General features: G+C 31.9%; 1 protein-coding gene, 1 long non-coding RNA gene and 1 pseudogene across 3 annotated transcripts; 2 read left to right on the top strand and 1 right to left on the bottom strand.

Moving 5' to 3' along the window:
• The first annotated feature begins 815 nt into the window (after positions 1–815).
• LOC11423119 (WAT1-related protein At2g37460) lies at positions 816–6,263 on the top strand. Of its 2 annotated transcripts, XM_003590465.4 has the most exons (7): positions 843–1,122; positions 1,791–1,853; positions 1,962–2,078; positions 3,077–3,311; positions 3,467–3,628; positions 5,591–5,742; positions 5,847–6,263. In XM_003590465.4, exons 1-7 carry the CDS (start codon positions 920–922, stop codon positions 6,007–6,009), a joined length of 1,095 nt encoding a protein of 364 aa, XP_003590513.1. In that variant the 5' UTR covers positions 843–919; the 3' UTR covers positions 6,010–6,263. The 2 variants fall into 2 exon arrangements, with proteins under 2 accessions (XP_024639196.1, XP_003590513.1); XM_024783428.2 differs by lacking the exons at positions 5,591–5,742; positions 5,847–6,263 and adding an exon at positions 4,400–5,533 and having other exon boundaries at positions 816–1,122.
• Positions 6,264–9,138: 2,875 nt separating this feature from the next.
• On the bottom strand, positions 9,139–11,394 carry LOC112418612 (uncharacterized). Its single transcript, XR_003008714.2, has 4 exons — positions 10,973–11,394; positions 10,446–10,683; positions 10,204–10,356; positions 9,139–9,444 (listed from the first exon to the last, which is right to left on the bottom strand). It is a non-coding gene; the product is annotated as an uncharacterized lncRNA (long non-coding RNA).
• A 12,203-nt stretch (positions 11,395–23,597) lies between these two features.
• Positions 23,598–24,786, top strand: LOC11421329 (WAT1-related protein At2g37460-like; annotated as a pseudogene).
• Positions 24,787–26,834: the final 2,048 nt, after the last annotated feature.

Here is a 26,834-nt window from a genome sequence, read left to right as displayed (position 1 = left end):
TTAGATATTACAATATTTCTCCCAAATGTTTAATTAGTCATTCATCTTCTTTTTTTTTCTCACATGTTATAAAACATTAATTTCTACTCGTCCCGCATTGCTACATTTTTAGAACATGCATGTAAGAATATATTAAAACAAAAAATAGCTACATGTTTGACATGTTAGAATCAATAATCCTTATATATCCACGATGAGTCCCTGAGACACAACTCATCTAAATTTCATTAAAAAACATCAATTGAACTTTTTTGGGGTACTATATTAATTGAAAATTAAGATAAAATACTAAATATATATATAGAGTAATTTTGCCACTAGTTAATTATTCTAAAATAGCAATACTTGAGAGTAGACACTAGCTAAATACTACTCAACTTGTTCGATTTTATTTTATTTTTGTTCAATATTTTACTTTTTAATACCATTTACTTTTACTTATTTTATCCTTAAAAAAAAATACCATTTACTTTTGTCCTTTAAAATAAACTTCATTCATTTTTCTGAAATAAAATAATTAATATGTAGAAGTTAAAGTTTGAACTCCAGATTCTTCACTAAATGTGTGTGAGTTCAACCACTAAATTATTTAATAAAAAAAATTTTAATATGTAAATGATACACAACTAATTCATAACAGTGTAACACCAATAACCATTTAAATAAATAGATTAATTAAATGCATTACATGTATTAGTGTTAAACATTTACATAAGCACCAAAGATGCCTTCAATTACAATTTTTCTATTGATGGAAACCACTACTACTAATTAATTTTGAAAGCACACTACCAAAATACTAGAATTTGATCACGTCACTCTCCAATATAAATATGACCCCCTACGTTATTTTATTTCATTCTTGTGTCTAACAGACACATTAATTAAGGTGGTTGGAAGCTCTCTATACAAGAAGAAGATGGAGATCTACCTTCAAACACAAAATTGGATAGAAAAAGCAAAGCCATTTATAGCAGTTTTGTTTTTGCAATTTGGATATGCAATTATGGATGTTCTATCAAAGGCTGCATTGAACAGAGGAATGAGCAACTATGTATTTGTTGTGTACCGCCATGCCGTTGCATTCATTGTTATAACCCCTTTTGCACTCTATTTTGATAGGTATAATCCTCTCTCCATCTATATGTTTGTGTTTTATTTGGTTTGGAATTCACTACTTGGTTCTTCTTTGCAAAGTCTTAAATTTAGGGAGAGAAAAATCTAAATTTGTCAACAATGACCCCTACAACAAGGACCAGGTTTCCCTAGCTGTATTATTTTCCTGCAGTTTCACGTTGTAATAGATTATGGCCGTTCATTTGTGATCGTACATTTCAGATTTTAAACTCAGGTTCACACAATAAAACAATCTCGGACATTCATTTTGATCGGACGGCTGACGGTTGTAATTGCGTCACACATTTACAACAGGGAATCCAAATCGCTACAACAACGACATGTAGGTGCAACATCTTTAGGAACCATTAGATTTAGGGAGAGGAAACCTCTCTCCCCTCCCCCCTCTAAATTTAACACTATCCACAATATCACATAACCGACATTGATGATCCAAACCCAAATCGTATTTTATTATGTTTGGATTGAGCATAACTTATTTCATAAAGATTGTTCGTAAGACGAGTGTTTCCATGTTTTTTTTTTTTTTTTATGAATTCTTAGGAGATTTTTTGTCTCTTTTTTAGTGAGAGTTAGATTTTTTTTTTCTATCTTTATTTTGTGTGAATAAAAAATTGAAGTCTAACGCATTTTATTTTATTTCTATGTAACAGGAAAATAAGGCCAAAAATGACAATTTCGATCTTCATTAAGATAGTGCTGCTCAGTTTATTAGAGTAATAATTTAAATACATGTTGCTAATTAATTAAACGCATTGTCTCATTGGTTAATTAATGGAACATATTTTCATATAACTTTAATGTTTATTTTTTGTCATTGACAGACCGGTAATTGACCAGAATTTATATTTTTTGGGGATGAAGTACACAACGGCAACCTTTGCAGCTGCCATGAGCAATATGCTTCCTGCTATTACTTTTATATTGGCTTCCATTGTTAGGTAACTAAGTATTATTTTTTTCGATTTAAAAATTATACCATCTATCTATGTAAATGACTTTTTTTTTTGAAGAGGAAAAAAAACGAAATAGATTAAAAAAACCCCTTAAGCTCAAGGTGTGCCTAAAAGGAAGCAGAGCAAGTACATATTACAGGCAAAGCTAAAAACAATACCAAAAACTAAAGCAAGATTTTATAAGGGAGTATAACCAATACAAACCAGATGATTAGACCACCATGAGTTGAAGTCGTAAAAAAGTTAGGAATGTGCGTCTCCAACCACCACCAAGAATAATGTTGAATACGATCTAGTAACTAGTCTAACGATAATTCTTTGTTGTTGAAAATACGAGTATTACGCTCCTTCCAAATACATCATATATCAGCTAACTAGACCACTTTAAGACAAAACTTTTGATATCCTTCTTGAACTCGTGGTAACCGCCAAATTGCAAACCCATCACTAAAATTCAATAAAAATCTATTATTTTACCCTAAAATACATAAAAATAGGCACTACTGGCACCCTAAAAATAGGGTAGTGGTATTATATTTTTTAAATACATAAAAATCAAAATAAATTGCAAACTAATGCACATGATTTTTTCAAAAATAAAATTAAAAATGCACTTCATATTGTTCCTATCTGTTCGTTGTTTTTCATCGGTACGTAGTGTTGTTGTACCATCAAACTTTTTCCTAAATGATTAGCTTAGTTAAACATTCTCTCAAAGTGGTCTAATAAAATTGGAAATTATCCGTTATCTTAGTAAGTAGAAGATATGTAAAATGTGTCTACATTGATGCCGTACATATTTTGAATAAAAAATTGTACTTGTAAAAAATAGATATCCTAGCAAGTACATTTCTAATTAAACATGATAACATATGTTATTATTTTTATCACGTGTTAATATAGGGGCAGTAAAAATCAATGAGAAACTTTATCTACCAAAAAGAAATGAAGAATTTAATTTGTTATTCTTTCTTTGTGCTCAGACTTGAGAAGATAAAGATAAAAAGTATGCGAAGTCAAGCAAAGGTGTTGGGAACTATAGCAACTGTTTCAGGTGCAATGGTGATGACACTGATGAAAGGTCCAATACTTTTTGAGACATTTGGAGATCATAGCCAAAGCTATCATAGCAGTGGCACAAGTGCTCATCATACAATACTTGGATCTGTGTTGATCACTATAGGATGCTTTAGTTGGGCTTGTTTTGTGATCCTCCAGGTGAGTTATTTTCTCCCATTATTTGATACTATAAAAGTTTATGGGTACATTCATTTTTTTGGAGAAATTAAAGTGATTTTAACAATATAAACTTGGTAAAATATTTTTTTTAATTTATTTATTTGCTACTAATACAACTTTGTATCTTTTCCTAGGCTATTACCCTTGAAACCTACCCAGCAGCACTCTCACTTTCATCATGGATATGTCTGTTCGGCGCAATTGAAGGTGCAGCACTGGCTTTGGTTATGGAAAGGAACAACCCTTCAGTTTGGTCCATAAAATGGGATATGAGACTATTGTCTGCAATTTACACGGTAAGATTCTTAACTATACCACTAAAATTATAAAATCACATTAAGGAATCAAACCAATATCTTCATGTTCACTACCTTTTCCATCCAATTAAAAATATAGATACGTCAAAAGTATAAACTAACTAAAATAGAGAGAATTGTCACAAGAGAAATGTTTGATTGGTAAATCGTCTTTTCTCATTTGGTGTGACAAAAATATGCAAATAGAACTAGTTTTGAATGCTATGGCTACTATACTCCATTGGCAATAAACGACCTTTCCTATTTGTTTCCTAATTTTCTATGACTTTCTTCAGCTAATTTTTATTTAAGAGACATGGACCATCAATACGCATTTAAGGACACAACAACCTCCAAAAAGACCAAACGACCTTAGACGCGCCCTTCTAAAGGCTCCACCTCCGAAATGTTCTAGAAACGACTAGAATGTTCCAAACATGACTTAGGACCCATGTTATTGGGCCTAAGGCACATAAAACCAAGCCCACTAAAGACTATAAATAACCCAGTTGAGAGCACTCTTAAGGCATGACCTAAACAGTTTTAAACCCTAATTTTATATATTGTACTCATTGCAAGTACAAGACATTATGTTACTTGAAATTTGTGGATATTCAGTTTTTGTTTTTATAAATCATGGATATGTAATTTATTAAACAATATCACATTCATCATATCATATAAATTTTTGTGAGATATTTTAAGAATTAATAAAAATGAAATTTTCGAAATAATAGACAGTTCAATAACACAAAAATATCTATTCAGCAGTGTTTCAAAAATGTTCAAATACATTTCTACTGGTGGTTAAAGGCAGCTAATTCAGTGTTTGTGTTAGGGGTGCATAATTGGCTAGCTTGTCCTATTCTTTGTTTAGATATAGGTTAGCTGCCTCTTTGTTTCTTTTTTCACTTGTGATTGAACTCTTGTTGTAATTATGGTCGCTCTCATTTAGCACATCTTGTGCAGAAGAAGCGACGTTTCATTGTTAATATAAGTCTTATTTTTGTCTGTTAAAAAATGATTTTTTTTTTTGCTACCTCCCATCCTTTTTATAGGAGAAATATGAGTCAACAAAAGTTTAGGTATTTGATCCATCTTATGACTAAAATACATTAATTTTTGTTGACTTGTATTCTCTTATGAAACATACCAGAGTTAAAATGATAGTATAAGCTATTTTACAATCTCATTATTATGCACTAACAGGGGTGGAAATGGCCTAGGCCGGGTCTGACTTTGTAAGGCATAAGTCTGGTCAACTTAAAAAATTATAGGCATGAGTCTGACCTATTATCCGTCATAGACTCATTTTTAAGGCCTGACCTGACCTTATTAAAGGTCAGGTGAAGCCTGAAAGCCTATTTAAAAACATATTTTACACTAAGGCCTAGCATCACCTATAAGCTTACTACTAAATAGGCCAAAACTTATGAAAACCTAAAGCACACGAGTAAGTCTGCTACTAAATAATGAAGTCTTACGAAAGTCTAATCACACAAATATATCTACTACTAAATAACCAAATCATATGAAGACTTGAGTTTATGAAAAAAATTTCAACAATATCAAACGAGCTGGGTCGAGGTAGGCTTTAAATTAACTATTTAATTAAATAGGCTTTATAAAAAACTTGAGCCTAACATTTTTATTAAACGAACTGGGTCGAGGTAAGCTTTAAATAAACTAGGATGTCGACCCCAACTGGTCTGGCATGATCTGTTTCCATCCCTATGCACTAATCTGATGATAGATATGGATATATGATATTGCTCCTTATATTATTGAGGTTATAGTCGGTAAGCCAATAATAGAATAAAGCATTTAATATTTAAACTAGTTTAATAACATCTAAACTTTTTTTTTTGACGAAAACATATTTAAACTTTGAGTACTATGCAAACTAATCTATAATCTCATTTAATATTTAAACTAATTTAATTTAAAAATATTTACATACAGGGTATATTCTGCTCAGGGTTAGGTTATTACTTACAAGGAGTAGTGATGAAAACAAGAGGTCCAGTTTTTGTCACAACATTTAATCCTTTTTGTATGGTGATTGTTGCTATCATGGGATACTTCCTTCTTGCAGAGCAAATGTTTCTTGGAAGGTAATCATAAAATCAAATCAAGTATTTACTATGAAATTAATCACATTCCTAAAGTTTTTTTTTACTTGATTAAAAACAACTGATCGAATATGATAATGTTGTAGGGTGATAGGTGCATTTATCATTTGTTTGGGTTTGTACCTTGTTGTGTGGGGCAAAAGCAAAGATTACAACAATCCATCAAATGCAATTAGTGAAGAGCATGTTTTGCCGGCTAAGCAAAATGTAGGTGAAAATTGTACTCATGCAGTCATCACTGTTCAGTAATTTTAGAATTGGAATAAAAAGATATAGGTTGACAAGTACGAGGATGACTTACAAGTTATTGTAATTTTATCGTAGTAACATTGTAATGTCAATTTTGATTTCAACTATCATGGGACATTCCAACAAATGTGCACCTTCCACATGTCCATATTTGAGCAAAACCAAGCAGTTGTGTTTGTTTCTGATTTTTTTCCCCTTTGAAAATACATGTAAGCTTTTGTTGACTAAATACTTCATCCTCATCTTTTTATTTATTTTTTCAATTCTCTCTCCTCTCACTTACATTATTCCACCATAAATGGAGAATTTATCAAGTGTTTGGTTCCACGTTCGTTTAGAAAAAGTGCACGTGCATAGGTCTTCCTACCACAAAAAAAAAAAGGGTGTTGTTAACCGGTGTTCCCGGAGCACGGGTTAAGGAACAATAAAATTGATGAGTCTCATTTAATTTACTTCAATTAAAATGAAAAGATAGTCAACTTAATTAAAATATGGAAACGCTGCATTTAGTACTGTTAATTACAATGGTGATCCTTCTACACACAACAAACGTTTCCTTTCATTTGTTTTTCTTTGGAACTCTTTGAATCATTTTTTTTTAATCCACTTATTTCCTTTCATATCTTAACAAAAAAAAAACAAAATCTTCCTATGAATTTTACTCTAATCGGTTTTTTTTTCCGTAAATTTTTTTAATCACTTTTTTATTTCAAACGAATTCACGGGAAAGCCTATGCCCAAACCAGTTTTTTTTCCATGAATTATTTTCTTCCGGTGAAAAAATCTACTGTGTTTTTTAAAATTATTAAAAGCTGTTGAAATATGGTACTGAGATAACCATTTGAGATGGAAAGGATGCGCGTGTGTAGAAATAGCCATGAATTTGAGAATTGAGAGTATTGAATAGAGTTTTTATTAATCTTAATTAGTTGACTTATTTTATATTTTGATTGTGGTAAAATAAATGGAATCCATAAATTAATTGTTCCTTATCCAATGCCCACAGGACACTGGTTAGCATTGCCCTAAAAAAAATGCATGTATGCATATATCTTACCGTAGAAACAAACACATGCTTAAATAAAATTATAGTAAGAATATTATTCTTTAACATTAAAAAGGCCTCAATTTTTTTGTCAATGATTTTCTTTAAAATTTACTTTAGGCCTCAATAAGTGTTAGATAGTCACATACACATGAAAATGAATAGAGGAATATACTTGTCAAAATAGAGTACAAAAGGTGTTGTAAAAATGAAGTATCTTAATATAACTTATGTAAGGTATAATGAAAAGAGTAACATGAGAAGTCTATGTCGGACACAAGGTACATACATCTGAGAAATAAATAGAAAACTAAAAGAATATCAAAACTCAAAATTCGTAATAGTTAATATATGATTATTAAATATAGAGAAAGTTGTAAAGTATTATTTCATTATGTTTATTCTTCGGTCTACATAAATTCCAAATGATATATGTTACAGATTGATAGTATGAGCCGTCGTGTATTAAAATGCAGTGTATGTTTCATTTTATTGTTGGAAAAGTCAAAAACTTTTGAGGTATAAAATTGATTTTAACCTGTTAGATTGTTTAGGGTTTACAATTTTAACTTGTTTGATGGTTAGAGGTATACAATTGATTTTGCGTAAAAATTGATTATATGAAGTTAGAGATTCAACTTTTTTATTATACTTCCTCCGGTCCTATTTACAACAGAAAGTTGACTTTTTAAATACATTGAATAATGTACGTATCTAGTCAAGAACCTAAATCAAATACATAAATTATTTAATGTATCTAAAAAGTAAATTGTCTCTTGTAAATAGGACCGGAGGAAGTACAAATTTTCATTCAAATTATTTATTCAATTAATAAAAAAGACAAACAATTAATGTTAGGTCTAAGTTAGTAGAAGACTAGCAATGGATTAATTAAGAGTTTATCGGTCCAATTAAACCAATTATGAAGATGGATATAGCCCTCAACACCGATGGAGCATCAAAGCAAGGAACTAGAGTGGCAGGATGTGGTGGGTTATTGAGAGATGAGAATGACCAATGGATATAGAAGAATTCATGAAATTAACAAGCTATAGAGAAACTTATAACACTTTATTTTATTATTATATTGATTGATTATTCGATCTATATAAATTCCAAATGGAAATATATTGATCATGTTATGTTACATTACATATTAAGATTATGACCAAGTTGCTTCCCTCCTAAAACAACATTAGTGTTCCAATTGAAGCAATCTACAGACCCGCTTTTAATCTTACATGGTCCTGATTCCTTTATTATCCAATGACATTGTTTTTCTGGTCGACAATCCTCTTGATCTCGAGATTGAACATAAATGTCAAAGTAGTGAAATCCTTTAGGCCATGAAAAACTACAAAAATATAACGTTCTTGGTATCAAGAATGTAGGAACCAAAGTGAAGATGTAACTTTCTCCTACATTTATATTTTGAAGTCCAATATCATGATTTTTATCTTTACAATGAACACCGACCTGATAATTGGTTATGTTGTTGGTAATATAAATGGTTACTAGATCCCCCACCCGTGCTACCGCACGGGTCATATATAGTTCACAATATCACTTGCAATAGATTGAAATTAGTGGTTGTGATATATTATGAAGATTGTGTAAAAAAACTCTTTAGATATGTCTTTATATTAATCTGTTTTATTAAATAACATTTTCCCTGTCCATGAGTTTTCTCAAAATGAGCGTATCTCAATCTGTATGTTTTATTGCAATTCGAAACATAAAGAAAATTGTATATTTCCGAAATGGATATCTATTGAAATATAAGCGCAATGACATCGGATACAAAATGTTGATGTTCATTAGAAATTATATACAGCAGCAAATTAAGCATGAAATATGGGAGCAGGAATCACAATCATAGTACCATGAATTCTGGCAACATTGTTCTTAATTAATAAGCTGCCAATTCATGTTAAACGTACCCACATACTCGGACACAAACCTGTATTCTAGCTGCATTTCAACTGCTATATATTTCTGCAATCGTATGGCAACAAAGCAGAAGTCCTTTCACGCACTATTTACATAGAAGAAAACATAAAACATATTCAATTATAAAAGCATGCCATAACTGCAATGCGATATTCAATGTTTAATAAACTGCAAACAACCAAGGTTCAATACACATAAATATATGCTTATAAACCTTTCACCCAATTGAATAGTAAATACATTTCATTTCAGATATATTATAGACATATGATGGTAATAAAAGCTAACAATGACAAATGTTAAACATAAGACGGGTTGATGGCCATCTCTAAAATCTATCAAACTTGTGGTGACTTGACAAACTCTTCACAATACTTAATTTACCTTTATTGTTGGCAAGCTCTTGGTTTCTATTCCATTGTCTTTTAAATAAGTTTTACCTGAAACAAAAACATAATTTTCTATAAAATTTGCATCTCCAAAAAGTGTGCAAACTGTAAGCAAACTGTATAATTACTTGCTCCATTGTAATCAGTATTACAATTTTGGATGAAAACACACAAACTGTTTTCAAAAGGACAAAATATATTATAAAAATAAGTTTATTATCGAGATTAAAACGCATCGAAAACATATTGCAAGCTCCTGACACAATATTTGAAGGAATTGAGAATTTGAAATGATTTGCAGTTGAAAAATAAATCCTAACCCGTGACTATCTATGAATCAAATTAAATAACTACAAAAACAAAACCATGTTTTATAAGAAACTATAACTGTTCCAATGCACCAAAAAGTTCTATATTGTTTCAAAATCAAGACTAAAGGTAGTTTATAACAACCCCTCACACAAAACGAAACCCAAAACAAACAATACTTCGAAAACACAATGTTGAAGACTTAGTCCAGAGGATCTTGTAAAAAAGTCTGGTATACAAAGCTCCAAAATAATCCAATATCTAATATAAAAAAGAGGTAGCCTGCAATATCTTTGCCCTACATAGTTTTTCATGATCCCTATAGACACAACATATATAAATTATAAATGATACTGATTTTTTTTTTTTGGTAAATCTCTTACTGATTCTTTTTTTTTGGGTAATTCTCTGTGATCTAGCAACATTAGCATAAATAGTTCGAGATTAGCATAAAAAATAATCTGCAGGAACCAAATAATGTATATTTCAAAGAGCACTCACTCATAATCTTCCAATGTAATGTCAAGCAGCTTGCTCTTAGGTCCAAAAGCACTCACTCAGAATTTTCCAATGTAATGTAAAGCAGCTTGCTCTTAGATCCATTGATTTCTTTGTCTTGTATTTCATCCCTTTCCACAACGTGTCCAATAACATCTGAAAAGTATATTTGACAATCAATAACCTTTTCTATGAAATATGCAACAGTTAAAAAAAAACAAAAATACTCAACCAATCTACCTTACCTAAGTACTTATCCTCTCTGTCCGAGTCCAAGACATCCTTGAAAGACACAAAATCAAAATGGTTAGAAGGTATCAGACTTTCTTCAACTTTGATCCAAATGGTTCGATCAATCAAAGTCAGTTTAAATCTATGGCCAGTAAGCGTGTATTTTCCACAACATAATTGGAACCTTCTTGAACTAATAACAACTTAATCTTTGGCACCAGATGCTTTTTCAGTCACTTGTATCTTCCATTGCTGCAATAATAATTGACATTATCATATATTTCAGGGTGCAGAATACAATTTGTAGCAGTCCACAATAACTTAAAAAGACAATGCTAAAACATGGACAATGCAATTTTTTATAAATACATATCTTTGAAATCATTACAACAAATAGACTATGCAGGGTTAAATACGAATATAACTCTATAAGCCATTCTACTTTAAAGCATGTAGAATTGAACAACATAGGTCATGTATACATATTTCTTGCAAATTTTTAGGTTAAAAAGAACACAATTGAATTAAAACACTCCACTACCTGGAAACCCCAATTGCTCTATTCTGGTCTTTGTCAAATAGCTTCATTTCTTCCCAAAGAAAACTCTAGTTTAAATTCAATTTGATAGAACCACTTTGTATGAAATTTAATTACATAACTGAAGAGGAGTTCAAGATGAAATTGAGAGAAACATATGCAGATTTTTTTTTTTTTTGTAAAGGCAAAGTTGTGATAGAGATTTGTAAACCATTTGAGAGAGACCACCTAAAACTGATGCAACGTCCATCTTGAAGTGCAAAAATTCAGCTAGTTGTTTAAACTTAGAGAAAAATGAAAGAAGATAGAAGAGTAGTCAAAGTGGTAGGGGGATCGATAAGTGCAATGTCAATCTTGGAATTGTAGGAAAATTAATTTTTCATAAGCCAATAAAAAAAATGTCATGAGAAAATGCTAAAAGTATGGGGTGGGGTGCCTTTTTTCATTGGAACAGTGCACTTGAAAGAAGTAGTACATAATTAGAGGGAATAGTTAAATAGGTTAGAAATCAATGGTTGAGATGCATTTGGTGTCTAAATCAATGGCCATTATTCATTGGCGCCAAAATAAGTAGGATTAAGGTTGACACAATTTGTTAACAATGTTATTCATATTAGAAATAAGTATGATTTTGCTAACGAAAGAGCTTTCAGCATCTTTGAACTGGAAAGCAAGAAAAATTGTTAGTAACATAGAAACTAATAACACAAATTTAGGCATTGTAACCATTTTGCTTGCCGAATAGATTAATTGATACAATTATATTGAAACCTTTTAATAAGTTTCTTGTTATTTATAAAGCTGAGCCGGGGGTCACTTTTTTGTTTACACAACAAAAATATTAATTAATATGGTGACCATATAAGGTTATAATAAAATTTAAAGAATAGTCGGTCAAAACCAATAAATGTAAATCATTTTTTATTTGTTATCTGTATGGTACACATTTATAGTGAGAAGGAGAATTGATACGTGAAAGTGCTTTGGAAGATTTGATACGTGAAAGTGTTTTGGAAACAGCTAAATTTGTGGGGAGTTGGAGTATGGGTCGTGGTTAATATTAGAAGGGAATTTGAATTTTGCAAAAATGGGAAGCCTGATATAATGAAAAGCCTAACAAATTATGATTAAATCATCCCTTAATTAATGCACACGAATTGGAAAAGCTGCAACAAACTTACAGGAATTTGTGAATTTGTTAGATTTTTTTTTTTTTTTTTGAAAAAGGGAATTTGTTAGGAGCGAAAATAGGATTGGATTGGATTTAGTAGTGAGCTGTTGTTTTTGATTTCAAAAGCATTTGAAAATAACATTTTGATTAAATGAAAATAATAGGAAGAATTTGTTAATAAGAGTGATTTTTATTTTTATTTTTTTTATGTTTATCTGTTTATTGTTGTGTTGGAAACAAAATAGGAGGAAATTGTTATAGGAATAGGAGGAACGATTTTTAAAGTTTATCTCTTAATTAAACAGGTTTAATTGAACATAATAACGTAAAAGTCATCATAAAATCTAGGTTAAAATTAGGTTAAAAATTGGCTTACGGGTTAACTTTTATATATAAAGATATGTTTCTAGTCCCTACAAAATCATGAGTTTTTAAGTTTAGTCCCTATAAGATTTTAATTGTAATTTTAGTCCTTCAAAATACTGTAGTTTGTAATGAAAACTTCTACAAAAAAATGGATATATTTAGTCCTCCAAAATAGTCCCTATAAAATGCAAATAGGGACTAAGAGTTAATAAAAAATTTGTAGGGACTAAACTTTTAAAATTGTAATTTTATAGGGACTTAAAACATATTTAACACTAAAATATATCATATAAAAAGTGGCTTAATTGCACTTTTGGTCCTCGTGTTTTGACCTACTCACGAAACTGGTCCTGCCCTTTTAAAACAGAACAAAACGGTCCTTCAATTATCATTTTTGTTGCATTTTTCGTCCTACCTCCTATTTTCAAACTCCAGAAACGCAGAGAAATGACAGTTTTAGACCTACCCCTATGCTCAACCATGAAATCAACAAGGAATAAAACATGTGGGCACAAGGAATCTATTCTATTCAACACACTAACCAAAAAAATCCTAATTTGAAACATATCTTAGAAATTAGGGTTTTTTGGTTAGTGTGTTGAATAAAATGGATTCTTTGTACCCACATGCTTTATTCCTTGTTTATTTCATGGTTGAGCATAGGGGTAGGTCTAAAACTGTCATTTCTCTGCGTTTTTGGAGAATAAAATGGGGGGTAGGACGAAAAATGCAACAAAAATGATAATTGAAGGACCGTTTTGTTCTGTTTTAAAAGGACATGACCAGTTTCGTGAGTAGGCCAAAACACGAGGATCAAAAGTGTAATTAAGCCATAAAAAGTTGATGTTAAATGAATAGTATAATACAGTTAATAACGACTTATCCTCCGGTTCAGTTAATAACGATTGGAAACATTGGGTTGTCCTTCACGGGAATGAAAAGGTGGCGGTGGAAGATGTGTGGGGGATTGGGAAAGCTATAGGAGTTAATTTTGATGGTGATACTCATAATATGTTTAGCCTGTTGTCTAGGTTGGGTAAAGGGAAGAGGGAGTCAAAAAATAAGGGTGATGGGAAGGAAGGGAGTACGGTTGGAGGGGGGATGTAGGCGGTGTGTGTGGAGGGGGGAGGGGTGAGGGTGTGTCAGATGAAGGTTGTGTCGTGGAATGTGAGGAGGCTGGGTGGTTCGGAGAAGAGGAAGGAGGTTCGTGATTTAGTAAGGGAAAAAGTGTCGTGTGTTGTCTGTATTCAAGAAACCAAACTTCAATCTTGTGATGATTTCATGTGCTCGTCGATTTGGGGTTCTCAACCACATGCCTACTTTTTCAGACCGTCAGTCGGGGCCTCTGGGGGATTGCTTACTATTTGGGATACTTCGGAGGTGGAAGTTTGTTTTTCGGCAAGTGGTGATCATTATTTGTTGATTCATGGTAAATTCATAAAATCTAATGAAGAGTTTTATATGTTCAATATGTATGCCCCGTGTGATCCGAGAGCAAAACAAGTGCTTTGGAATTTATCATCGCGGTTACAATTATTGGGTTAAGATTTGTTTGTGTGGGGATTTTAATGCAATCCGGTGTAGGGAAGAAAGACGATCAATTAGAGGAGATCATGTGTCAGATAATTTCGACAGTTTCAATGAATTTATAGTCGATAATGTGTTGATTGATTTACCTCTTAATGGGCGTAAGTTTACCTGGTACAAGGGTGATGGAAGATCCATGAGTCGGTTGGACAGATTTCTACTTTCAGAAGAGTGGTGTCTGATGTGGCCTAATGGTGTCCGAGGCAACATGCTAAGAAAAATTGTTATTACTTGCTCATTGGGGTCCGAGGCCTTTGCGATTGTTGAAGTGCTGGCAGGATATTCCTGGTTATGATCAATTTGTTTTGTGATAAATGGAGATCGCTTCAAATCTACGGTTGGGCCGATTTTGTTCTTAAGGAAAAGTTTAAATTAATTAAAGGTGCGCTTAAGGAGTGGCGTGTATCTCACACTCAAAACTTATCAGCAAAACTGGTTTCTCTCAAAAATAGACAGGCGATTTTGGACGATAAAGGGGAGCCCAATTTGTAAGTGAATTACCTGAATTTCTTGTGAATTACCTGAATTCTACCTAAATACTGGGGTTTTCAGTACCAATTTGTTTATATTGAAATTTGGTAAATAATCGCTGGTTTCAAAAATGTTCACTTGCAAGATCAACCAGTAAATTTTAAGAGCATATTGTGCTTTTATTATCTTTTTCAGACGTAATACTTGTTCTTAAAGAACTTTGATAAAAAAACAAGAACAAAATAAGGATAATCGAATCCAACCCAGTTGAATCCAATCGAAGTTTGGTGCGAATGACAGTAAAGAAAATACTTAAAAATGATTAAGTAAATTGCAAAGATGTTTAAAGAAATGTATTGAAATTACATAGACTTAATGAAAATTGGTGCACATGTTCATACTTTGCAACTTGTGACTCGTTTGTCGCTTCCATACGGACAGTATTGAGTGTAAGTTTTTAGTATGATTGAATTGTGACCCGTTTTTCCTAAGAAAAACTACTATTTATACAAATAGGATAATAACTACCTAGCCATAGCCATTCGATTTGAATATCGAATATAGCCGTTACTATATTTTGACCTTATCCACAAAGATAACTACTCTTCGATAACTTTTCCGCCCATCGAACCGGAACTAGCATCTTCGATTCTCGCTACGAACGTATCTTCGATAGAACTTCGTAAAGTCAAATCCATCTCCTTAGGTCAAACTCTTTGACCGTATTAAATGATACCCTTTTCACAAATATTGGCTAACACTTGGTTGTACCATTTTTCAAGGAAAGCCCTAGGTAATTCACTTTCGTATGATTGCAGATAAAATTTAAAAAAAAAATAGCCACTTGGAAAGGTAGAATTCTGTCAATTATGGGACGGGTGCAGCTTGTTAAATCAATAATCCATGGGATGCTTGTGTACTCTTTCCACGTTTAATCGTTGGCATAGAAGGCTGCTTCGTCTTCTTGATTCATGGATTAAAAATTTCATTTGGAGTGGCGACGTTCTTACGAGGAAAGTTTGCACGGTAGCTTGGAAAGTGATGTGTCGACCGTGGGCTGAAGGTGGGTTTGATATCAAGCCTACGCGTTTGATTAACGAGGCTTTGATTCTTAAATTTTCTTGGGATTTAATTGCAAAAGATACTCAATGGTCGAATTTATTTAAGATGCGTTATTTCTCACATGGTCAGCCTAGCAAGCGCTGTTTTAAATCCTCGGTTTGGTCGGGAATTAAAGCTCATATAGGCACCGTCGTGTTGAATTCTTTGTGGATAGTAGGCACCGGAGATCGAATAAATTTTTGGACTGACAATTGGTTAGGTGAACCTTTGGTGGATTTGTTGAGTTTGGAGGTCGAGTTCCACGAACATCTTCAAGGAAGGCTTTCTGAAGCTATTGTTAACTGAGCCTTGTTATTACCTACGAGTATGGCTGCTATTGGTGACATTAAAAGTCGAGTTGATCGTATTATTTTACCTCACAGTCAGCTGCCAGATGTGTTGGTCTGGATACATACCTCGGATGACACCCTTTCTTTTATGCGCCCGCGGGAAACCTTGCTGCCTTGGGCGGATTCAATTTGGAATGCTGCCATTTCGCCTTCTGTTTCTTTTATTTATTGGAGGATTCGTCACGGTAAAATGCCCATAGATGAAAACCTTAAACGACGTGGTTGTATTGTAGTGTCAGTTTGCTGTTTATGCTTGACAACAGATGAATCTTCTGAACATCTTTTTGTCGCTGCTCCTTTGTTTTTCGCCTTTGGAATTGGATAGGGAATAAGCTTAATTGTGTTATGGACACATCTTCCGTAGACTCTCTCATGGCTTGTCGGCCAGCAAGATGCTCTTCACCAGTGGCAGACATCTATTTAGCAGCAGTCTTGCATACAATTAATACTATTTGGTGGGCTCGTAACTCCATTCGTTTTTCTTTGGTGACACCTTCATTGCACTCAGCAAAGGTCCATATTCATTCTTCTATTGCAATGTCTGGAAATGCTTCTAATGGAAAGTGCTTGTCTTCAGACTGCCCCTTTCTTGATTCTTTTGCGGTATCCCTTCATTGCCGTAAAATCAAGGAAATCATTTTGGTCTTGTGGAAGGCCCCTTCTTCTCATTGGTTAAAAGTGAATATGTATGGTTCGGTGCTAGGTGGACATGCCGCTTGTGGGGGGATGTTCCGTGATCATCTCGGTATCTTCCGCGGTGCGTTTTGTTGTAATATTGGTATTCAGTCTGTTTTTTACGCGGAGGTGCTTGGTTTTATTATTGCTATTGAGTTTGCTGCTCGTAAAGAGTGGAGAAACATTTGGTTAGAGAGCGACTCCACTAGTGCTTTGCTGATTTTTGCAAATTCTATGTTGGTTCCTATTATGCTCCGTAACAGATGGCATAATGCTCGCCGGTTGGGTGTTAAGGTTATCTCTTCTCACATTTTTCGTTAAGGAAACTGTTGTGCGGATAAATTGGCTTCTTTGGGGCACTACAGGGTTGGGGAGGTCTGGATGGACAATCTCCCAACTGATTTGAGTCTAGATTTCTTTCGTGATAGATGTGGTCTCCCTAATTACAGGCTTCCCTGATTTGTTTTTCATTGAAGTCTGTTGTTCTGTGTTGTTTTCTTTTTTGTTTTGTTTTATGTTTTTTGAGGGTATTGGCCTAGTCCCCCCTCTTTTTGTAATTATTTTTCCCTTTTTTTTAATAAAATTTTCTTGGGTGTAGCAGCATAGGATGGAGGCCTCTCGAGATGCCAACCTAATTGGGATGTCGATGAAGTCTTTTGATATCGTTTTCACTCTCCTAGTTTATAAAAAAAAAAAAAAAAAAAAAAAAAAAAAAAAGGAAGTTTGCTTACTTTTCAGCAACTTACTCGAGGTCACCTCACCTCAATAGAAATTTAATTTAATTCATCAAGCATGGGGCTACCCAACACTTTACCTACGTGTCAGCATTGTATTCGAGATCAAGGTCACGTGAACAATACATTCCATATTAAAGTAACTTATTTTGAAATAAGTTTAAATTTTGCTTATAAGACAGTGGTTGGTTGGCACGCAAATTTAAATCTTTGTTATACCCTTTGCATTGAAAATTGATTTTTTTTATAAGGAGAACAAAATGTGACAATTAATACTTCCTCCGACGCTTAATGTAGGCATCCATTCCCTTTTTCACATTTCTTAAGAAAAGTTGTCAGTGTAATCAATGTATTTGTTTTGTATGTTAATATTGGCTTTTTATATTGACAAGATAGTAATATTAAATATGGGTATGTTTAGGAAAAAAATAATAAATGCATCTAGTAATTTGAAAAGAGATTTATATTTAAGGACAAAAATTAAATTAAATGGGTGTTTAGATATAGAGATGGAGGAAGTAAAGCCTAATATGATCGTTTACTTTTTCTTGACGATACTATTTTCGATACTTATTTGTTTAAATTTCATCCTGCTACTTGCAAGAATGATTTGTATCAATGATACTGATATAAGCATTGTTTTGTTCTTTATGATATACACCCTCCGGTCACTAATATAAGCAAAAATTTGATTTTTAGATTCATTCATTAAATGACGTATGTAGTCTATAATAAAAGTCTACATACGTCATTTAATGAATGAATCTAAAAATCAAATTTTTGCTTATATTAGTGACCGGAGGGTGTATATCACTACTCCCCATCTATAAATACCTCGTGCATGGTAAACATGCTAGCTAATAATGAACAAAAGTAGGTGAAAATATAAATCAAATCAAGAAACACTAATTACAATCGATTAATTTTTTTCTTTTTTTTTTCTTTTTCAAATTAAAGAATTACATTACCTACAATAGATTTATCAGAGGATACATATACAAGGTGTGGAGACCAACCGATTTGACAATATTTGTATTGACATTAGTATTATTGCATCTTTTGATCCTTACGTAGATTGTGAATAGTATATATATGGTTAAAATCTTCTTCTCCTTAAAAATTTCCTTAGGGATCCCCTACCCGATCACCTATGCTCATAATAATTGATGAATTTAACTAATTTAATTAACGGTGCGTTTGTCAATTAATCACGATCACATTTTTAAATTGAACTTGGTCTCAATCTCAAATATTTAATACAAAACTTTTTAGAGAAAGATTAATGAGTCAGACTTTTTATAAAAAATAAAAACAATTTTTCTCAATTTAATCTCAATTAACATCTCAGTGAACGAACAAACACAAAACAAATCAGATTATGGAAAACAAAAAAATTAAAAGACGAAGCAAACTCTTGATAAAAAAAGTTCAGCCTATATATTCCTTCAGACTTGGCAACTCCTCTTAAATTATACTACTTACCCATGGCTTAATTCTACATTGATAATTACTAATTAGTGTCACACACAGTATTCAATAGCCTATATCTAACACCCTTATAATAAATTAGTCATCAACCTTTTATATTTTTTTGTTTCTTAGAAACCTACTTTTATTCCCTCAAAAATGGAAACCTACTTTTATTACACTCGTTTTGATATACTTTCCAATGGAATTATTACATTACGTACGTACAATGGATTAATAATCCTACCCTATATCGACCCATTTTGATATTTAATGACAATTTTGAAATAATGATATCAAATATGTTCATTTTTTTCTGTAGATAGTAGTGGCGTGTATTATGCACTATCTTGACATGTGCATATATTAGTTGACATTAATTTACTTGTATTTGAGTCCAATAAACATAGACATTTTTTGTTACTTATAATTGAGGTTCAAGATAGTATTGTAATTTAAATTTTTCAATGTGATAGACATCACTACTAGTAAGGAACAAAATAGTCTATGTAATCCTTAAAATATAATCTCTAAATTATTTTATGTCAAAATTACTACTAGGCAGACGGTGGTGTTAACGGAGGTCGGTGAGTGAAAGGAGGAGGTAGGTGGTGTTGAAGGGGGGAGGAGAGAGAGGGAAGTGGATGGAGAAAGAAAGAGAACGTGTTTGAAGAGGGTGAAGGAAAAAACAAGAATGGATAAAACTACCCTTAATAAAATTATTTAAAAATGCCACATGGAGGGGTGTAGAAGGGGGTTTGCCACCTAAGGTTGTTTATCTACCATCATTCATTATTGTTAACATATCAAAATTCAAATGCAATTCTCTCATAATGCCTTATGATAAAAAGAGAGAGAAAAGAAATTGTCACATAAGTTGTTCCACATAGTTGTTCAAATATCATTCCCCTTTCAGAAGTAACAAATTATTGAGATATTAAAACTTGTGTATGAGAGCACGCACATGCGTGCATGCGTGTATGCATGCATGCGTTTGTAACTTATAAAAATAGAGCATATCATATTTAGACTTAACACAATTTTGGCCCGACTAAATAATTATTTATGTCACGCTTCTTGGTGTTGGTACTAAGAAGCATACCTTAATTAACTAGATGAAGGCGAGTTCAATAGAGAGAACTCAAATAGTTATAAGATTAATATTTCAAACTAATAGTTTATGACAGGTAAGACTAAATACAAATAATAAGATGAATCGCTAACTTTTCCTCTTAAAAAACTAACTTGAAATTAAAAATTAAAATAAATAAATAATTTTTTTAGCTAAAACGACACTCATTTTAAAACAGGGGAGTGTTAAATTTAAGAGGCTTTGTCATTCAAAATTAATAATTCATTGAAAATTAATTTTTGTCACCGTAAAATAAAACATAGTACAGTACACTTGACAGCCGAATTCATACTCTCAAACATAAACAAAAATTGGGTAGTTGTCGGCTTTTAATGTCTAGGAAGTAAGAACAATATAAATGTGCCTAACTTTCACATTAACCATAATAAGAAAGATATACGACAGCTGTAAAAGAATAGTATACAGACCATCCAATTTCAAATTTTTACCGAAACAAGTCTTGCACATTAACCTGTCAAAAAGAAAAAGACTTCCACAGTAAGCATGTGCATTTACTCTAATTCATTACTACTACTACTACACTTTCTTGACTCATTATTGTTAACATATCAAAATTCAAATGCAATTCTCTCATAATGCCTTATGATAAAAAGAGAGAGAAAAGAAATTGTCACATAAGTTGTTCCACATAGTTGTTCAAATTTCATTCCCCTTTCAGAAGTAACAAATTATTGAGATATTAAAACTTGTGTATGAGAGCACGCATGTAACGCCCTCTTTGAATTATTTGTTTTATTTATTTATTTATTTGAGTTTAGAGTCTGTTCTTCTAGAATTTAATTAACTTATTTGATAAGTGATATTTTATTATGTGTTGATAAATATATTAGTAGCCTATATTTGTTTATTTAATTATTTTAATGAGATAGAGTCGAATTATATGATTTATTTGATTATGTGGTATGTTGATATTTTATTAAGTGGTTTTATTTTATTATTTATTAGAATATGATTAAATAATAGAATAAGTAGACTTGGGGGCTGAATTAGAAATTAAAGAAGTTTAGTGGGCTTAAGTAGAATTAAGAGAAGTGGTTAGTGATATAAAAGAGGAGAAATTATGTTAGAATAATTTTTACGTGAAAACAAGGATTTCGGAGAAAATAAAGAGAAGAGAAGAGTCAGAGAATGAGAAGTCTGTAGAACCTTGCTGTCAATCAATCTAAGGTAAGGGTGGGACTAACATTCAATAATCTTGAATCTATGATTCTGAAAATTGTATTTAATATGTTGTAGGTTTAGTTTTTGAGAATTTGAGAATTATGGTTAAGAGTGATGATTGTGATGATTTTGAATGAAAGTGAAGTTGAATAATATGGGTTGCTTTTTATGATTTTTCTTTTCATCTCTGCACCGAATTTGAAATGAAATCTGGTATTGATAGGTCCAGAATTGGTCTTAGGTGTAAACACGAAAGTTGTAGGTATGGATGTTAGCTTTCTAATGCCGTTGTTCTGACGTCAAAACGATTTATAAAACTTGAGTTATGGTCAAATTACTGCACGTAGGTCACAGTGAATTTTTATGAATTTCAGCACAACTTTGTTCGAATTTGAAATGAAAACTGGTATTGATTGGTACATAATTGGTCTTAGGTGTAAACACGAAAGTTGTAGGTATGAATGTTAGCTTTCTAATGCCATTGGTTTGACTTCAAAAGGATTTATAGAACTTGAGTTATAGTCAAATTACTGCACATAAGTCACAGTGAATAATTGAATATGATTGATGAATTAGTATATGAATGTATATGTTTATGAGTATGATGTTGTTTATGATTGATGAATTAGTATATGAATGTATATGTTTATGAGTATGATGTTGTTTATGATTGATGAATTAGTATATATATGTATATGTTGTGAATACGATATTGTCCATGATTGATGAAGTGTTATATGTATATATGATGTTTTAAGATGTTGATTATTATTTGATGTTATTATATTGTGATATAATTGTATATGCATTACTTGAATTATATGTGAATAATTGAGACGTTGTTGACTTGCATTTGATATTATTATTCATGCTGTTTTTGTATACTGTTGTGTTGCTGTTGTTATTTAACTAAGCTGCATGAGTCGGTCTAAGTTGATTAAGATGATGAAGTTTCAAATTATTGGATTATATAAGAGGTTGTCGATTTAAGATGTTAAGAGGTCGAGTCCATGCATTAACATTTCATTGTTGGGGGCTTGATGCCCTGGAGCCTTTGTTCAATTAAGTTGAGGGCTTGATGCCCTGGGAGCCTTTTTATGCTCAAATAAGTTGAGGGCTTGATGCCCTGTGAGCCTATTTACGCTCAAATACATTGGGGGCTTGATGCCCTGGATTGGTACCACATGCATATAAGAGGTTTAAGTTACATAGTCAAGTTGGAGTCGCATTTGTCGAGTCAAAGATGTTTAAGTTGCCAAGTTTTTGAAGCTGTGATTCTTTATATGAACTATTAAAGATGTGATATATGATATATTATTATCTATGATGAATATTATGATGATTTTAGGTTGTTAAATATAATTGTTGAATTATATGCTTAATATTATTGTTTTGTGAAATCTCACTCATTCTGCTTGGAAATGTTGCTCTTTGTATGAGTAACTTGCAGGTGATCGAGTTTAAGTTGCTGTTAGATTGCTGTCGTGAGTGAATTATCTCTCATGTGTGTCTTTAGGTGCTCTGATACGTAACGGGATGGGAACTTTGTTGCATGCTTTTCTATTCCTTACGTATTGCTTATGAATTTACATGATTAAGTTGTTAATTGGATTTTTATGAGATGCTTTGATGAGCCATTCGTGCCAAAATTATTTTTAGATGTTCGAATAAATTCCGCTGCGAAGTATTAAATATTATGTTATTGAATTTTGAAGGATAATTAGTTAATTATTCCGTTTATGATTTTAAGAAAAGAAGTGTGACATTCCGTTTATGTGAATTACTCTGATTAATTAAATGAAATTTTTACGTTGGGAAAACGGAGTGTTACAACGCACATGCGTGCGTGCGTGTATGCATGCATGCATTTGTAACTTATAAAAATAGAGCATATCATATTTAGACTTAACACAATTTTAGCCCCACTAAATAATTATTTATGTCACGCTTCTTGGTGTTGGTACTAAGAAGCATACCTTAATTAACTAGATGAAGGTGAGTTCAATAGAGAGAACTCAAATAGTTATAAGATTAATATTTCAAACTAATAGTTTATGACAGGTAAGACTAAATACAAATAATAAGATGAATCGCTAACTTTTCCTCTTAAAAAACTAACTTGAAATTAAAAATTAAAATAAATAAACAATTTTTTTTAGCTAAAACGACACTCATTTTGAAACGGGGGAGTATTAAATTTAAGAGGCTTTGTCATTCAAAATTAATTCATTGAAAATTAATTTTTGTTTCAAATACTCTTCTCCTTAAAAATTTCCATACACAAGACAAGACAAATATTTTGTTTCATACTCTTCTTCAACCTAAATAGTTTGGTTTCATTAATCAGCTTGTAGCAATGCCGAACATACAAGATCAACCGTTGTTTACAAAAATGAAGCCTTTCCTTGCTGTGTTGTTCATGCAAATAACATTTGCTATTATGAACGTTGTAACAAAAACAGCAATGGACAACGGACTAAGCAGTTACGTGTTCGTTGTCTATCGACATGCGACTGCCTTTACAGTAATAATACCTTTTTCGCTTTATTTTGAATGGTATTTTCCTCTCTCTCTCTCTCTCTCTCTCTCTCTTTGTGAATAAAAAATGAAGTTTAATGCATTTTGTTTTGTTTCCATTTAACAGGAATCAGACACCAAAAATGACAATATCCATCTTTTGGAAGATACTGGTGCTGAGTTTGCTGGAGTGAGTTTAGTTTATTATATATTATTTATTATTAATTAGTTTAGTTCATTAATTTAGAACTTAGTTTAGTTCACATGATGATCGGAGCGGTATTTATAACAGTCTGATGTTTAAGTTGGGCTTTGTTTTATAATCTTGCAGGTAAATTTTTAAGAATATAAAAAATTATTTTCAATGAAATGATCAATAAGGATAACACATGCATGTTTGTATTTTTAATTAATTCCTAGGCTATTACAATTGATGCATACCCTAAGCCACTGTCACTCACATCCTTGATATGCCTATTCGGCACGATCGATGGTGCTGCAGTAGCCATTGTAATGGAAAGGGATGGTCCCTACATATGGAATATATTCAGGTGGGATACAAAGTTGCTATCCGCTGTTTACACGGTAAGGGTATAAATAAAGTTGCATTTGTTATTCCTTCATTTTTTTTAATGGAATGTGAAATTACTTTTTTAAGAGAAATGAACTTACGTGTGTCCCGTGTCCTGGATGCAGGGTATATTTTGCTCAGGATTAGGCTATTATTATTTGCAAGGCGTTGTGATGAAGACGAGGGATGCGGTTTTTGTCACATCTTTTATGCCATGTTGTATGGTAATAGTGGCTGTATCAGAGTACTTTCTTCTTGATTCAAACATGTTTTTAGGAAGGTATGTATGTATATCGAGATAATTAATTACTAAGTGAATTTCCAAATAATGTTTTAATTGGCCAAAATCAACTCATTTAATTGCAGCTTGGTTGGTGCATGTGTTATCTGCACCGGCTTGTACCTTGTCATATGGGGTAAAGGAAAGGAGCACAAGAACAAGCCTACCGAAGGAGGAGGAGGAGAGTTGGACGACCTACCTGAAGCAGCATGATAGATACATCAAGAACTTTGAGTTTATAAATAAACATGTTATATTTATTAGTGTATTAATAATAACTTTTGTTGTGCATGAACAAAGTAATTGTTCTAACAATATTAACAATTCAGTATTATTTCAAGTGTGTTGTATAAATTATAATTGGCGACGTCATTAATAGAGTGAAACGATTTTGGTTTGTAAAAGTTCTGCTCAGGCTAAGATTGAGGACATTTACAATTCATAATCTATTTAGCAATGTCCCCAAATATATTGTGACCACTCTACTCAGGCTAAGATTGAGGACATTTATTCAAATATTCTTAAGAGGTAATGACAATCTATTGAATCTATTACCCTCTAATTTTGAAGTGCTCTGCCCCTGATATTTAATGTGACCAACCAAATGTAATGCTTTCAATCTTCTGAGAAAATTCAACTCAACACTTTTAATTAATAATGTAATGCTTGATTACTAGCCTCGTATAATCAATTTTAGATCTATAGGCATTGAATAACATCGCACTTGCAATTGATTAACCTGATAAGAATAATATTTTTATCATAAGGCATTATGAGAGAATTGCATTTGAATTTTGATATGTTAACAATAATGAGTCAAGAAAGTGTAGTAGTAGTAGTAATGAATTAGAGTAAATGCACATGTTTACTGTGGAAGTCTTTTTCTTTTTGACAGGTTAATGTGCAAGACTTGTTTCGGTAAAAATTTGAAATTGGATGGTCTATATTCTATTCTTTTACGGCTGTCGTATACTTCCTCCGTTTCAAAATACATGTCCATTTTGGAGAAATTGCACTAACCAAGAAACCAAATAAATTTTGTTATTTTTGATAAAAATATGTGTGTGTTTTCTATAATACCCTTAATCATTTATTATTTCATTTTATTTTTTTCTCTCTCTACAATAAATATGCAAGGGTATTATTGACAAGACAATAATTAATGTTGCATTGAAACTTGAAAGTGACAAGTATTGTGAAACAAAATTATTCTCTAAAATGGACAAGTATTATGAAACGGAGGGAGTATCTTTCTTATTCTGGTTAATGTGAAAGTTAGGCACATTTATATTGTTCTTACTTCCAAGGCATTAAAAGCCGACAACTACCCAATTTTTGTTTATGTTTGAGAGTATGAATTCGGCTGTCAAGTGTACTGTACTATGTTTTATTTTACGGTGACAAAAATTAATTTTCAATGAATTAATTTTGAATGACAAAGCCTCTTAAATTTAATACTCCCCCGTTTTAAAATGAGTGTCGTTTTAGCTAAAAAATTTGTTTATTTATTTTAATTTTTAATTTCAAGTTAGTTTTTTAAGAGGAAAAGTTAGCGATTCATCTTGTTATTTGTATTTAGTCTTACCTGTCATAAACTATTAGTTTGAAATATTAATCTTATAACTATTTGAGTTCTCTCTATTGAACTCACCTTCATCTAGTTAATTAAGGTATGCTTCTTAGTACCAACACCAAGAAGCGTGACATAAATAATTATTTAGTGGGGCCAAAATTGTGTTAAGTCTAAATATGATATGCTCTATTTTTATAAGTTACAAATGCATGCATGCATACACGCACGCACGCATGTGCGTGCTCTCATACACAAGTTTTAATATCTCAATAATTTGTTACTTCGGAAAGGGGAATGATATTTGAACAACTATGTGGAACAACTTATGTGACAATTTCTTTTCTCTCTTTTCATTGGTCAAAATCGATGGAGAGAGAGAAAGGAAGAGGGAGGATAAGAGTATAATGTGACTATGAGAGAGAAAGTTGTCATAAAGTAGTTGTACAAATATCATTTCTCCTTCTTAAAATACTGGATCTCGTGCGATCACACATATTATAACATATCAATTATGAAATATAACAATATCAATTCAATTATTGCATGACACATCAATTTCAATGACACTGATTTAATTTCAAATATTATAATATATTTATATGATACATGGTTTAATTTCGATCTTTTTAACAGGGACAAAGACCTCGTATGACATTCGCAGTCTTTATGAAGATATTTGTTTTGAGTC

This window comes from Medicago truncatula, chromosome 1 (assembly GCF_003473485.1).
Source record: "Medicago truncatula cultivar Jemalong A17 chromosome 1, MtrunA17r5.0-ANR, whole genome shotgun sequence".
NCBI classification, from domain to species: domain Eukaryota; kingdom Viridiplantae; phylum Streptophyta; class Magnoliopsida; order Fabales; family Fabaceae; genus Medicago; species Medicago truncatula.
The sequence above is the reverse complement of the archived record's forward strand: the minus strand, read 5'-3'. Positions and strand labels throughout refer to the sequence as shown.